This window comes from Ahaetulla prasina, chromosome 1, assembly GCF_028640845.1.
Source record: "Ahaetulla prasina isolate Xishuangbanna chromosome 1, ASM2864084v1, whole genome shotgun sequence".
NCBI lineage: Eukaryota > Metazoa > Chordata > Lepidosauria > Squamata > Colubridae > Ahaetulla > Ahaetulla prasina.
The window spans coordinates 168,972,745-168,988,718 of NC_080539.1; the positions used below are offsets into that span (position 1 = coordinate 168,972,745).

Consider the following 15,974-nt stretch of genomic DNA (forward strand, 5'->3'; position numbering starts at 1 on the left):
TTTATTCAACAGTTCATTATATCTAACAATATGTTCCTTTTTTAAATGTTATTGAGTAAGAGAATGCCTCAATGGGTGAAACCCACATTGGAATTTTTAAGAAATGACTTTTCTTAATCTTTTCCCAATTTAATAACAACGTTTCTCTGACTATATGTCTTCTAAAATAGCCCTGTGATTTAGCTTGTCCATACCATAAAAGGCGTGCCATCCCAACAACAAATCATGGCCTTCCAGAGTTAATATTCTATTATTTTTTAGGGTTATCCATTCTTTAATCCACATCATATTTGCTGCTTGATAACATAGATTGATAATATAGTATAAATTGTCTTTGTTGGGAAGAATATCAACAATTAAGATGAATATATTACCTAGAATTCTGTATTTGTTTCAGAAAGAGGTTCCTATTTCCTCTCTGTGCCATAGCCTCTGTATCGCCAGTCTTCTTTGCATATGTCACAGTGCTGTTTTTTAGATTATATTTTTTAGCTTTTTGTTCAGCCAGCTTTGCCTTCTCCTCCAATTTAAATTGCCCTAAGTCATAGGCTGGTGACAGGCAGCATCAGCACCGTGCTAAAACTACATTTTCTCTGTGGTTTCATTTGTTTTTGATAATGTGTTTATGTTAGAGCTGTGAAGGGATCCAGGGCTTCAAAAATAAAACGTGATTAAGAATCTGCATAGCCTATTTAAACTGCCTGGGCTCATTACCATCCCAGGAAAAGATATACAACATCTTTAAGATGTTCCTAATAGGTGCAGGTGTGTGGCAGTAAGACACCCCACATCAGTCTGGCCCTTCGTATCTGGATCTCTGCACAGACCTGCAGAGATCAATTTAATTTTTGTTACTGCTAAGGAGACAGAGACAAAATGACTTTTCATTGGTAGCTCTTTGCTCTAAAAGCACTGGATTCCTTTTAGTGGACAAAAAACAAATAAATGTCAAATATAATTCTTCCACCCAGAAAACATAAGCAGTATTTCAGCCTCATACCGAAGAATGCAGACACAATCTAGAAGATGTCAATGTGATTTTCAGATGCTTGGTAGAGAAAATAATGTAACAAAGGGACATCAAATATACAATTATTACCAGTACATGCTTTTTAGAGGGTGGAGTTTTTTAGCTGCATTTTTATATTTCATAAATAGATTCAGTTTATTTTTATATTGGAAACAGTACTTTAACAGTATGCATTTAATAATTATGATTTTGCCAAGTTAATTTGTATATTCAATAATAGAGGTGTCATATTAATGGATGTTTCTATTGTACATCTTCAACATTTGTTCCCTATCACTAAGAGGACATCTTAATTTTAGAAAGTCCACCAAGATTTGCAAAGAAAACTGCAAAGACAGTTATTCCTGAGCAAAGAGGGGGAAGAAATCCTTGATTCGCTTTTGCTATGAGCTGAAGCTTGAATGGGGAAAAAAATAGTTTTTCAAGTTTCTTGTGATAAGGAATTAAGAACTGAGAGAACCCCAGATAAAAAATTTTAAGTAGCTTCCAGAACATCCTATCTGTTAAATAAGACAATGAGAGTGTTCTGATTTTTTTTTAATTATCTTTTTATTTTTAGCTGTATCTGAAGTCCTCAGAATCTAGCAAAGCATTCATACTGTCTTAGAAATATGTTTTTTTTTAAGAATAAGCAGTCTAAATATCATGGATATTGTAATGGGGCATTTTAAATCTCTTTCTTGAAGAAAAAAAAAACAGAAGGAAGAAGAAGGGGATTTTTTTCCCCAGCTTAACAGAAAGAAGCTATTCTTTAATAGATGATTAAAGAATATGCACATTACTCTTGAATAATTCATGTGCAGATACATGTATAAATAGATTGCAGGAATGTTCTTAAAATAAGCTCATCTGCTAACCTATATTTTTGTTAATTACAGAAATATGTATCAGTTGAACAGGTCAGAGTATTCACTCCCCAGCTATATTGCACAAAAAAAACACCATGCTATTCACTCTTTTGTGTTTATAGAAAAAAGCTTAAAATGAGACTCGGGTGAAGAATAAAAATAGCATATGTTTTTAAGTAAGAATGCCATCTTTTTATAGCATCTATACATATTTGAGACTCTCTTCTAGTGTATAATGTATATTAAATTCACATATGTTCATATTTTTGATACTACAGTAGGAATTAGCACATTATTTTCATTGAGGTGCTTTCCTTGTAGTTCTAGGTACAGTATTGATATGAAGGTTATGGATTGTTCTGAGATCAAGTAAGACTTTGTTAAGAATGTTGCTTACTGGTTTATTTTGACCTCACAATGCCAATGAATGCACCAGGTTTTTGAAATTTGAGACGTTTTGCAGGTTCTCTTCTTTTAACTTTCTATACATTGTTATCAAATTTTGATTGTGTGATTTTTGTAGGCTCAATGACTTTTGCTCATTCTAAGTTGTTTTTGAAAAGTATGGCCATTTTAGAAAAGGATTCATTTTCTGCTAGCTAGGTTTGTCATTTCTGAATTTTGAAAGGTTCGTGTTTCGTGTTGTTGTTTTTCCAAGAAAGGATGTCTATGGAGATTCCAGGTCGTGGTTGTCCCAAAGGTGCTTTTTCAAGAGGCAACTGGACTTTCATTGGTTTTTTTTTAAAGATGTTTCGCTTCTCATCCAAGAAGCTTCTTCAGAAGCAAAACATCTTTAAAAAAAAAAAAAACTAAAGAAAGTCCAGTTGCCTCTTGAAAAAGCACCTTTGGGACATCCAAGAAAGTACCTTAACAACCTTGATTCTATTGACGCACCTTGCCAGCTTGGCACAAAGTCTTTGGGCTGAATGCAGATTTCTTCTGTTGTGTCTCGTCTGATCTCACCTCAGCCGGGGTCTTCTTATCTGCTTCCGAACACGGAGGAATGTTCTAGTATGCCTCCCGGCCCCAGCCCTGGCTCCATGCTCAGACAGGCTGAAGAGGAAGAAATACCTCCAGCCCCCAGCTCTGGCTCCATGCCCAGACAGGCTGAAGAGGAAGAAATACCTCCAGCCCCCAGCTCTAGCTCCATGCCCAGGCAAACGGAGCAACTAGACCCCTCCCCCTCCTCCACAGCATGTGAGCCTGAGGGAGGTCAATTACCAACAGCTGCCGACTGGAGTGACCCTCACGTCAGAAGACTTGATAGGCGGAGGCAACAGAAGGAAGGGAAGGGCAGGCCTGGATAAGTGCTGAGTCATGGAGCCACACCCCATGGCCTATATAAAGGATCTGCTTTCTGGCAGTCTCTGAGTCAGGCAAAGTCTAAACATATCTTGCTGAAGTCACTTTCTGGTCTTCTGCCTGCCCTGAGGACTTTGCTAGGACTTTGGCAGAGCTGCAGAGGCACACCTGATTCGGATTTCCCTGACCCGGCCGTCAGCGGAGGAGTGGGACACGACATCTTCAGGGGTTCACACCGTGATCAAGAATGGAGTAGGAATCCTATTTATTCTGCCTTTTTGTTGTCTTATGATGGCCTCTTGGGAGTGCAGGCTAATGGCATGGCTGTTTCTGCACTGATGGCTTAAAAATCTCATTGTTCCAAGGTTCAAAATATCACAGGGATCTTCTATGAGGAACTGCCAGCTATAGACATTTGCCTTCCTAGCACGATGACCCTGATAAAGATATAACAAAAGATGCTGGATCAATTGGTTTATACCCACTCATTGTCTCATGCAGTGATAATCCACGTATACAATGAAAATAACTTGATGAGAATATAGAAAAAAATTATAAGAGACATTAAACAGCTTCTGGCTGGGAAAGTCTTTGTCCTGCAGCTTGCAAGCAGTGCAATCTTTCTAATTCAGATATGCACATCCTTATGAAGAATGCAGGATATTAGGAAGAACATCAGGAAGCTGCAGGAAGCTGCAGCTGAGAACAACACATCTTCCAGTTATATTACTTCATATGTAAACCTCCTCTGTTTAATATCCAGAGCAATCGTGGAATTTGTCAGCCATCCTTGAGCTGACTGGGATGTTCACCAGCTTGATATACCATATTTTATGGAGGTTTTTTAATGTCTAATTTCTGAACTCTTAAATTTCAAAACAGACAAGCTTAAAACAGACAAGCTGGAGAGCAATTTTCAAACTTGTTTCTGCAATGTAAAGAACGTTTGTTTCCTCTGTTGAGCGATTGCCTGAGCAGAAGCCAATCTAAAGTTGGCAGAAGTCAGGCTGTTAATCACATGAGTACGTGGGGCATTAGGGTTACAATATTGTGAAAACACCATCATTGCATCTATTACTAGAATCAAGATAGTGCAGTCGATCTGCAATATAATCAATAGGACACAGATTCATAGATTTCTAGGGACACTTATTCTGAAACTCTCTTCATTAAACTTTTTTCTTTTTGGACAACTAAAATATAAAACTAAAAGGAGAAACGTTGAAGTCACGTTGTATGTATGGGTTGGCTGTTTCTTTCTCTTTCTCATTTTGACCTTCCAAGGCAATAGTTATTAAAGAAATCTGATGAAAGTAGTAGCAAGTGTTCTTCCCTTGCAATCAGATCCTTATCTTTTATGACATTTGGGGCACTGAGAAATTGGCTGTTTAATACAGACTGAGGAATACATAACAGAGCTAGTATGGTTTGACTTAGATAAAACTTATTCTTATTTCTCTACATCCTACTCTTAGAAGAAACAAACTTTTTTTTTTAAATTTGAATTTATATCCCGCCCTTCTCCGAAGACTCAGGGCGGCTTACATTGTGTAAGACAGTAGTCTCATCCTATTCGTATATTTATATACCAAGTCAACTTATTGCCCCCCCCAACAATCTGGGTTCTCATTTTACCTACCTTATAAAGGATGGAAGGCTGAGTCAACCTTGGGCCTGGTGGGACTCGAGCCTGCAGTAATTGCAAGCAGCTGCTGTTAATAACAGGCTGCATTAGCCTGTTGAGACACTTCCCAGCCCTTGACCATATTTGCTAGGATTTCTTGGAATTTTACTGCCAACACATCTGGAGTATATCTGGTTGAACAAATCATTAGTAGATCAATAGCAATAAAGGGGGAAGGGACCTACAGTAAATTGCTGCTGATACAAGAAATAATGTGTTGTTTTGCCTTGTAAAATTATTAATCCAAATGAGCCTGTGGGCTGCAAGTGGAGCATATGGAGCTAAAGAATATGACTTTTGAATTTCTTTTCTCCCAGGACAGATATCAGTGGATGGATTTATGAGATACTTAAGTGGAGAAGAAAATGGAGTTGTTCCACCTGAAAAACTGGATTTGAATGAAGATATGAGTCAGCCTCTGTCTCACTATTTTATCAATTCCTCACATAATACCTACCTCACAGGTACAGTATAAAAACAAGTTCTTTAGATTTTTTTTAATAACATTGATGTTCTGTACAGTCTGTATACAAACCTGCATATTTCAAGTTTGAAGGGTACCTGCTGAGATAAATGAATATTGTCCAGCACTGTCCATGTGGTGGCCAAATTAGGCAAAATGGTGGACGTGGCATGGTGATATAAGCCCTGTTCTCTTTGTTTACATTCAACAATGCATATATGAAGTGCATGAAGCTTGTCTCTCTGAGCCAAGACTGTCACTTTATCCATTTTTACACACACAGAGAGAGAGACACATACACACACTCAAAGGCACACACTGCAGACCCTGCTGGTATTGTCTATTTTTTATTGTTGTTCTCAGTCTCATTCTATAAGAAGTGACAAGGAATCTCGAATGGGTCATTTAAAATACTTATCATGTTCCTAATGCAGAAGAGGTCACCATTTATATATGTTGTGGCCTCTCACAAATTCTTGGGACATTTTCACTGGCAGTTTTACCTGCCCACATCGCTTTTTTTCCTCAGCCCTTGCCCTTGTTTTAAGAACATCTTAGACATAAAATTGAATGATCTACTGCTGCAAGCCATGTTGACTTTAACTTTCAGTACTTTGGTTTTTGTTGAGCTTCTTTTGAATTAAGCCTGCACTTCAGAAGATTTAGCAAATTCTGCCTTCCTAGATTTAGCAAAAACTCTGAGATTGCCATCTCAAATCCCAGAAATCATTTTTTAAAGTGTGTTAGTTTTCTCATGAGGTACACATATGGCAGGAGCCATTTTCCATTAACCAGGATAACTGAGATGTTGCCTACTGTCCCTGTCCTAATGTTTTCTTTTATTCGTATCCTTTACATGTATTTATAATTATGTTTTCACTTATATCTGTCATAAAATACAAACTTGACGAAATAAGTAAATAAAATAATAAATAAACAATGAGGGAACAACAAGTAGATCAGCTAAGGGCAGAATGTAGATGGAGGCTCTTCATTCTTCACTCAAGGCAAGCTTGCCAAAAGAGGGAAGAACAGCAATTATCTTGGATTTCTATTTTGTTTGCATACTGTGGTTGTGTCTTTAGTTTGTCTGGAATAAATTAAAGAGATTTAGACCGTGTATATAATGCCTTGTAATATTCTGGCTCAAATAATATTTTTATTTAACAGAATAACAGAGTTGAAAGGGACCGTGGCGGTCCTTTATTCCAATCCCCTGCTCAAGCAGGAGACCCTATACCATTCCAGACAAATGGCTATCCAACTTCTTCTTAAAAACCTCCAGTGATGGAGCACCCACATTTCTGGAGGCAAGAATGGTTAACCATTCTCACAGTCAGGAAATTTCTCCTTAGTTCTTGGTTGGATCTGTCTTTGATAATTCGCTTTTTATCTTGCCCCAAGATGCTTTGTAGAATATATTGTCTTCCTCTCCTTTGTGACAGCCTCTGAAACATTGGAAGGCTACTATCATGTCATACCTAGTTCTTTTCTTCATTAGAGTAGACATACTCATTTCCTTCAATTGTTCATCATATGTTTTAACCTCCAGGCCCTTAATCACCTTTGCTTGCACTCTTTGTAGAGTTCCAGTATCTTTTTTGTATTGTGGTGACCAGACTAGAATGCAGTATTCCAAGTCTGGTCTTACCAAGGCAGTATATAGTGGTACTAATACTTCATATGATCTAATACTTCATTATTTCTCTACTAATGCAGCTTAGGACTGCATTGGCCCTTTTGGCAGATGCTACTGTCTCATATTTAAGTGGCTGTCCACGAGGATTCTTAGTGACCCTCTCATATTTACTGCTGTTGAGCTAGTTATCTTCTATTCTATACCTGTGCATTTGATTTTCCTTGCCTAAGTATAAGATCTTCATTTTGTTGTGTGGAGCCCAGTGTTCAACAAGATTTTTGTGACATGTTGATACCTAGACATATTTTTCACCACTGCCACATCCCCATGAAGTGGTTGGGCTAAGAGAATGAAGGACTCAAAGTCATCTGGTGAACTTTCTTCACTAACGGTGGACAAGAATCTGGGTTTCCTTTACCATACGAGCTCACAAGAAATAGATGAATTATGACAAATAAAAGCTGGAACTCCTAGCCTTACCATACATTTAACAAAGTAATGCCTGAAAGCTTTTTAATCTTCTTTTATTTATTGATCATTGGGCGCATCTTAACAAATCAATACTCAAATGCAGAAGCTTTTCCTTGATATATTTTTTTGAGACTGTATTTAAGGAAGTTTTACATTTTACTGCTCCCACATAAAACTAAATCCCTCCCTATTGAAAGGAACCAGCATGTCTGGAGACCCATATTTTCTCTACATTATTTCTATTACTGACAGAGGACTCCTAACTCTGCAAGGGGGAAAGTGTGTGTGCCAGTGATTTTTACATTCTTTATTTCTTCTGTGAAACACATAAGCCACACTGGATTCAAGGAAGCAATATAAGATTATAATTAACACACTCAAGTATTACCTTTTAAAAATAGTTTTTCAACAGGAGCAACATGGTTGTTAATTATTATGAATAAGGTTGTTTTTCCTCTGTACACGCATGCTTTATAGAAATACATTTTTGAGTGGGCATTTTGATCACTCAAATCATTCAATCACAAAAAGCACAAAAAGGGATTAATGCAAAGCCTAAATTTGGTTAAGTTTTATTTATATTAAAGATTAATAGAAATTAAATGTAGGTAATATAATTATCCTAAATAGCAGTCTGGTGTTTAATAATTTCACTCATCTATCGCATTGAAATGATGGTTTGGAATCACGATTTGGAGGTCTTTATGAATGTGTGTCCAAGATTTTAGGGAAGCCTGTGCACCCATGCCTTATTTTCAGAACTGGTGAAGTTTTAAAGTGCAAGCAATGAATGACAACTGTTTTGTTTTTAATTTTGGCTTTCAAAGTTGAAAACTCTGCCTGTTCAAGCAAGTGCTTAGGAATACAAGACATCATACAGTTAGATAACCACAGCTATCTTGAATGCTAAGTGGAGTTTCTCTGCCAAGCTAGTGGACTTAGATGAATAGGGTTCAAAGTTATAAATCAAATTCAAATTTATATATAATTGAACTTTCTGAACCATAGATACACATTCCATCTTGCCTGGCAAGACTGACTAGAAACACAGGCTAAGCAAAGACACGTAGGATCACTTGTAGATGGACAGCAATATTAATCTTCATCAAGGAATATTTAATGAAATGCAGCCTTTTCTTTTGCTTCCCTCAGTTGTTTTTAATAGACTTTTTTGTTTTTATGAGTGCAAAACGTATGTTTTTTTAAAAATGTCTGTATGTTGCACTGATTTTTATGTGGAGATGAGTTTATTGGAACTTGCTTCACTTACATATGCGAGACAATTTGTACCTTTGTAATTAGAAGGCAGTTCTTATTATTCAAAACGTGATCATATTTAAAACCAAAGTTCATATTTAAGTTAAACAAAGAGTTGATTTTCTACAGAGTGAAAATGTTTTGAAATAACCACACAACAGTAATCAAGTATTTCTTGACTTAAGTCTAATTTTCTTTTACATAGAACACTATTATGTGAAAACAAGGTAACACTGCCATTCCTCAGTCTTTGATGAACAAACTGTGCCTATTAGGTTTTAATACTTCTTTGTGTAACAATGCTCAAAGCATTGTTAGAGATCCCACACACCCACTTCATGGTCTGTTTCTGCTGCTTCCCTCTGGGTAAGAGTGGTAAAGACAGCTGAGAAGATTATAGGAAGATTGCTTCCCATCATTCCACTTATAGGCGCTATACACCCACATACATATATACATACAGACATATACACACACATATATTCAAACTAGACTGTGATGTTTCTCTGTGTCATATATGTGTGCGTGTGGGTATAATGGCTATCTTTTGAGAGCTGAATGCAATGAAATTTCATTTTAACATGTGCTGATTAGTGTACATTTAAAGTGACAATAACGATTTTATTCCAGCAGTGATACAGATTTAGCTTGATGTTGTCCTACATATTTTTTTGGCTTGGTAATGTGAGCTGAAGATGCCATAGCTTTGATTGGCTTAAGTAAAGATTGAAAGAACTCCACCCAGACCCATGACTGCCAGTTTCTTGTCATGCTATGGCTAAATGTGTAATTTTAGAAATTGGCCTTGGAACAGATAGTCCTAAATATTGTTTAGTATACATTTTTTGGCTAGGTCAAATTATAGTGTTTACTGTGAAGATGAATAACCAGAAGAACATCATTGTGCAAAAACACCCCAAGTCCCCGCCTTTTGATGTTTAGTTTCACACACCAATAATAAAAAAAAACCAGAAGCAGTGGCTTGAAATTGAATTTAATCATTGCATTTTTATAGATCATTACTAGCACTGGCAGTATTTTATTTTCAAGTTGCAGCAGCCATAATGGTATTGTTGAATTCATTGGATAAGAGCAGATAGTCTTCGGCTTAACAACAACAACTGGGACTAGAATATTTGTTGCTCAGCCAGGCAGTCAAGGGACTCATTTAAGCTGAAGACTATCTGTTCTTATGAATGAATTTTACGCTCTTGTTTGCTACAGTTGCCACAGTTGCTAAGTGAATCACTGCAGTTAAGGGAACCATGCAGTCGTTAAGCAAATCCAGACTGACTTTGCTGTAGGGAGCCAAATGAGAAGGTCACAAATGGTCATCACATGACCCTGGGACATTGCAACCATTCTAAACACATACCAATTGCCAACTGCCCAAATTTTAATCATGTGACTGTGGGGATGCTGCAGTGGTTGTAAGTGTGAGGACAAGTAAGTCACTTTTTAAGGGCTGCTGTAATGGTCACTAAACAAATGGTTTTAAGTCGAGGACTATCTGTAGTATTCCGTTTTGTTGAATGAATAAAATGTCTGCAAAAATGTCAATTCGTTTACTTAATAGTGGAGTTAATATTAAATGGAAATGGATTGTGTCTGGTAGTGGAAGTTTCAGGAACATTTGCATGTTCGATAGTAGCTTAAATACCTTAATGAAAAGGTAGCCATTCTAAAAAGAGACCAACATACCATGATTTCTAGAATAAATGATACATATAGCTTTGCAGAAATACAAAGGGTGAGGGATCAGTAACCCTCTAGATGTTAGACTAATTTCCATCAACCCCAACTTGCAAATCTGAGTGTGATTGTTTCTTGAATGAAAAAGATTTATAAATTGTATGTATGTATGTTCATATATATGCATATATACATGCATGTAACATTATTGCCTGCAATAATGGTGAGCATTATAATACCGATGGAAAGCTCATCTGTTCCCTGCTTGAGTTATAAAATATTTCAGATGTATACTGTGATTCAGTGTTATTACTCTTATGAACATACACCACCAAAAATTTGATCATTGGTCATTGATTCTTCTTGATACTTTATACTTTACTTATTCTGTATACAGGACATTCCTCTTGGTACTATGATTCCTTATTATCATTTATCATGCATGGAAAAAATGAAATGAAGAGAATTTTAGGAAGAAGTCTGCTAAATCTCAGAAGTGGAAATAAATCAACATTAGATACGGAGAAATTTATTTACCCTCAGTTTATTGATTTACTGGGGTTCACATGTTGTTCCAATCCAACAGGACTCTAAGTGGCTTTTATTTCTATCTTACAATATGAAGGCTAAAATAGAATACCAGTGTTGTAAAATAAGAAACAGTAGCAAAGAATATTAAGAAAGAAACGAAGGCCACTGGGAAAGATAAATTTCCAAGCATCACCCAGGATGGGGGTTCTAATCTAATTTATGAAAGAATGTGCATTTTGATTCCACAGTGTTTATAAACAGTTTATCAATATTTCTAATTTACTGGATGACCAATTATGCATATGAGCAAATATGAGAGTTCTTAGCACTGGTAGAAGGATTAGCAGTTTTGCCTTCTTCACAAAAGAAGGCTGTATAGAGAAGATACAAGAGTTTTGCCATCTTAAATGGTGCATATATAAGCATCTTATGTGCTTGTTTGGAAAGTCTTGTATAATAATATGGGGTGTCTCCAGTGGTGGAATTCAAATTTCTTTACTACCAGTTCTGTGGCCATGGCTTGGTGGGTGTAGTGTGGCTTGGTGGGCGTGGCTTGGTGGGTGTGGCAGAGGAAGGATACTACAAAATCCCCATTCCCTCCCTACTCCTGGGGGAAGGATATTGTAAAATCTCCATTCCCACCCCACACTGGGGCCAGCCTGAGGTGGTGTTTGCTGGTTCTCCAAACTACTCAAAATTTCCACTACCGGTTCTCCAGAATCTGTCAGAATCTGCTGAATAGCAACCCTGGGTATCTCCTATCGGAGATGTAGTTTTTTGTATAGAGATTTTTTTTATATCCATGTCACTCAAGTACCAGTACACGAATATGCTTAGTGACCATCTTTCAGTCCAGTTGTTCTGTACTACACAGTCTAGAGGGATCCCAGCTGGTCTAAATATTTGTGCCATCCCATTCTCTGACCCAGCCTAATGTCATATGCCTGTTCTTTCTGCCATTTAAAAGTGTGTACATTCACGGCCCGGAGTGCTGGGATCAATAGAAAGAAATGTCTATAAATCCCCCTAAGCTCCTTGTGTATAAATCCATTCAAGCGCAAGGTTCCCAACAGAGCTTATGGGCTTGTTGGGAAAGAGATGGGAAAATAGTCATAGTTTTTGTTTGTCCAATGCCCATACCATCTTCCTCTTTTTTTAAAAAAAATATTTGTATTATAAGATTTTACAAACTTTTTAAAAGCTTCAGAAACATAAAAGGAGAAGTAGGCAAAGAAAGAAATTGTAAAATGTTAAAAGGGTAGGGCAAGGAAAAGGAAAGAAAAAGAAGCAATGAAGAATCCTTCCTTTGCAGCAATTACAAACATAGTAATTATTTACCTCCAATCTCCTGAATTACATATCGTGGTTCTCTTTAATCAATAAATCCCCATATCATCTATTCACTTTTTTATGTTTTCAGCAAAAAAAAATTCCATAGCAATAGTACTTAGAGTTATATACCGCTTCACGGTGCTTTACAAACCTCTCTAAGCGGTTTACAGAGTCAGCCTATTGCCCCCAACAATCTGGGTCCTCATTTTACCCTCCTCGGAAAGGATGAAAGGCTGAGCCAAATTGCAGGCAGCCGGCAGATATCAGAAGTAGCCTCCAGTACTGCATTCTAATTGCTGCTCCACCACACCATAAAAGGTTTCCAGTCTTTTATAAAAGAAGTTGCAATTCCCTCCTTGATCAAACAAATCAATTTAGCAATTTCTACAAACTCAGCCACCTTCTCAATCCATTCCTCCAATATAGAGTTTCTGTAGTCTTCCATCTTTGTGCTTAAAATAGCCTTCTGTAATTACCATATATAAAATCAATTGTCCATGAGGCTTTTCTATAGTGGTGTTTTTCTCTCTAAGTAATTTTCACCTATGGACTTGGAAATATGGACACATTAGATTGTTATGTAGAAAAGCAGCTGTTTTCTAACTTTACCTATTGGATCACATCTGCACCAATAATGATGTTTTTTTCCAGACTAGCACCATATTTCCTGAATGTGATTTTTTTCCCCTATCTATTGCTACTAAATAATTTAGTCTTTTTCTTTTTATAGCATCCCAAGTGCTTACTGTTATGAAGTTATGCCAATAGGGATTACAGAAATATTCAAGCTACTGTATAACTTTTAAAAGCAGTTTCTAAAGTACCAACATGAAAGAGATGGAGGAAGATGGATTTAACTTTAAATGGGGTCTTAACACAGAAGTAGAATCAAATTAACCGTCTATGATCTTCCATTTGTTTTCTTAAATTTCAACCTTCTTTTCTTTGTACAATTTTGTTTAGTAATAGTTCCCTGATCAATCATCTTAATATGTACAATTTTCTAAAAAAATACTTTGAGTTGGTATCTTATGCTGATCCTTATGTTTGATACTAGTCTTATGAAAACATGCTTGACAGTACAAGCACTTATTATTCGTTTAAATATTACAGTGGTTACTTTCATTTAGGAAAATAATGCTCTTTATAATCCAAAGTTACCATCTTTTCAGGAGAAAAAAAGGAAAACAATTCCAAGAGATTCCAAGCTATACTTGATCTGTCATCTAGGTGGTAAGAAACAGGGGGAGTAGTTTTTCAATCCTTACCTCCCTCATATAGCCTCCAGCCTTTAATTTTGAACTCAGTTTTGCTATAGATTTCTCCTAGCTATCAGCCTAGTTTATTACTGTTGTCACAATGAAGGACTGACTATATAGCACCTCGTATTGAAGTGCCAAAAGCTCAAGAACAATTATCATTTATCTGTGTGATTAAGAAGGCACACTCTTCTAAGCTTTTTATACTTCAGTGTACACACATCCTTTTTAAAAGCCAAACATGGCTATTGCATTCTACGGCTTCAGTAGCTGATAAACTTCTTTCATATTTTTTCCCGCAATTGCTTCAGGATTGCCGTAGTAAGGCTCACTAGGAAAGCATGAGTTGCTGAATGTCAGTATGTAACATGGGATAACAATATGACGATCTTTTCTGGATATTACATCCAGTTACTTTACTTCCATGCACATATCTTAAAACTGGCCATGTGCATATCTTGAAATTGACTGTAGCATTGTGTCACTCCATTATTAATGGCATGGGATATTTAATCACAAAAACTGATACGCAGAACCGTTTCTTTGATGGCTCCTGGTACAACACAATGTGAGATGCAACATTATGCGAGCAAATGTTCACTAGCACTAGAGAGAAACTCATTGTAACTGCCTGACTTCTCAAGTGTTGGGGAAACCCGCTTTCAATCATGAAAATATGCAATGCACTGACCCACTGGAATGCAGTTATTTGCTCTAGATAAGAGCTAAAACAAGGGCAGCAAAAAATCAAATACCTGGAGCAATAAAATTATTTATTAAAAATTATAGTTAAAAGTCAATGTTATGACTGCTGCAAAATGTAGTATAAGATCCCAGTAACCATTCCAAACAAGACAACCCAGGCCCTGTTGGATCATTGTTTCAAATATATTTACTTAGCTAAAAGGCAGGCAAAAAAAGCAGTGGGAGCAAGAACAGCTTCCAATTTCTTATTGGATTTCCCCATTCAGTTTCCTTGTGGGAATCATTGGAAATCTCCCTCCCTCCTCCACCTCCCTTCCCTTTCCTTCCTTTCTTCCTTTTGTTGTTGTTGTTCATTGCAAATTCATGTCTGACCCATCACAACCCCATGGACAATGTTCCTCCAGGCCTTCCTGTCTTCTACCATCCTCTGGAGTCCATTTAAGCTCACGCCTACTGCTTCAGTGACTCCATCCAGCCACCTCATTCTCTGTCGTCCCTTTCTTCTTTTGCCCTCAATCTTTCCCAGCATTGGCTCTTCTCCAGTGAGTCCTTCCTTCTCATTAGGTAGCCAAAGTATTTGAATTTCATCTTCAGGATCTGGCCTTCCTAGCAAGCTGGTAAGTAGCTGCTGCTGGGTGAGGAAAGGGAGTGAGGGATTGTGAGACTGGGTGGAGGACTAACACGGAACATTAAAAATGAAAACCAGGTGACTCCAGCAGTAGCCTAGCAGTGGAGCAGCAGCTAGTTGTACTGAAGCAGTCACAACTTTCCCAAATTTCATACCCTCAGGAGCCATGGGTCCCAGATTTTGGATGCATTTTGTAAGTTAGCCCATGTAAGGTACCTCGGTTCAAAAATTGTCGCCTTATGTTGTACCATTTTACCTAGTTAAAGGCCAGGAGAAGAGTTTTGGCAGTATATATATACTTAGATAGAGATCCAGGATTTGATAGCCAAGTCAGGACAGAACTGCTGAAAGCCTTGAATCGTAAAAGCTATCAAAGAGTCACCCTTCTTTTCCTTTATTTACTGATTTCTCCAAGGCAGTTGGAGCTTTAATAGATAGGTTGGAGAATGTTCTATAGGATCTCTTTCTATATAGAAGAGTCTGAAATGTACTTAATAGGTTCAGTAGGGTTTCCTCATTTACATGATAGGTACAAGACAGAGGTTCCAGTCCAGAATGCCTGAAGATTCTGACGTCTTTGTAGTGTTACAGTTTAGGGGACATTGTGTTCTTGAAAAGTGAGTATGACTATGACAACCATTAGATGACATTACAAAAACTATTGTAACTTTTGTTCATGGTGCTTGTAATTTGTTCATTTCGTTACAAGTTTATCCACCTGTTTCTGAAAAGTGCTAGAAAATACCATGTGGAAGGGCAGGACAAGAAATAATGGATGGAAACTAATCAAAGAGAGAAGCAACCTGGAATTAAGGAGAAACTTCCTAACAATTAACTAGTGGAATGGCTTGCCTTCAGAAGTTGTGGCTGCTTCATCACTGGAGGCTTAAGAAGAGATTGGACAGCCATTTGAAATAGTATAGGGCAGTGATGGTGAACCTTTTAGAGGCCGAGTGCCCAAACTGCAACCTAAAACCCACTTATTTATCGCAAAGTGCCAACACAGCAATTTAACCTGAATAATGAGGTTTTACTACTTAAAATAATGATACACAAGGCAGAGTTCAGCTAATTGTTCTAAGAGTGATAAATGCACTTTTATGCCCCTTCATTTTTTTCTGCTTTTGAAATAT

General features: G+C 37.1%; 1 protein-coding gene across 1 annotated transcript in view; it reads left to right on the forward strand.

The window, feature by feature from the left end:
* The window catches only part of PLCB1 (phospholipase C beta 1), a 593,106-nt gene that overhangs the window by 415,982 nt on the left and 161,150 nt on the right, over nucleotides 1-15,974 (forward strand). The window contains exon 10 of the mRNA XM_058181309.1: nucleotides 5,182-5,328. Within this exon, the coding sequence (XP_058037292.1) occupies nucleotides 5,182-5,328 (147 nt within the window). The remainder of the gene's footprint in view (nucleotides 1-5,181; nucleotides 5,329-15,974) is intronic.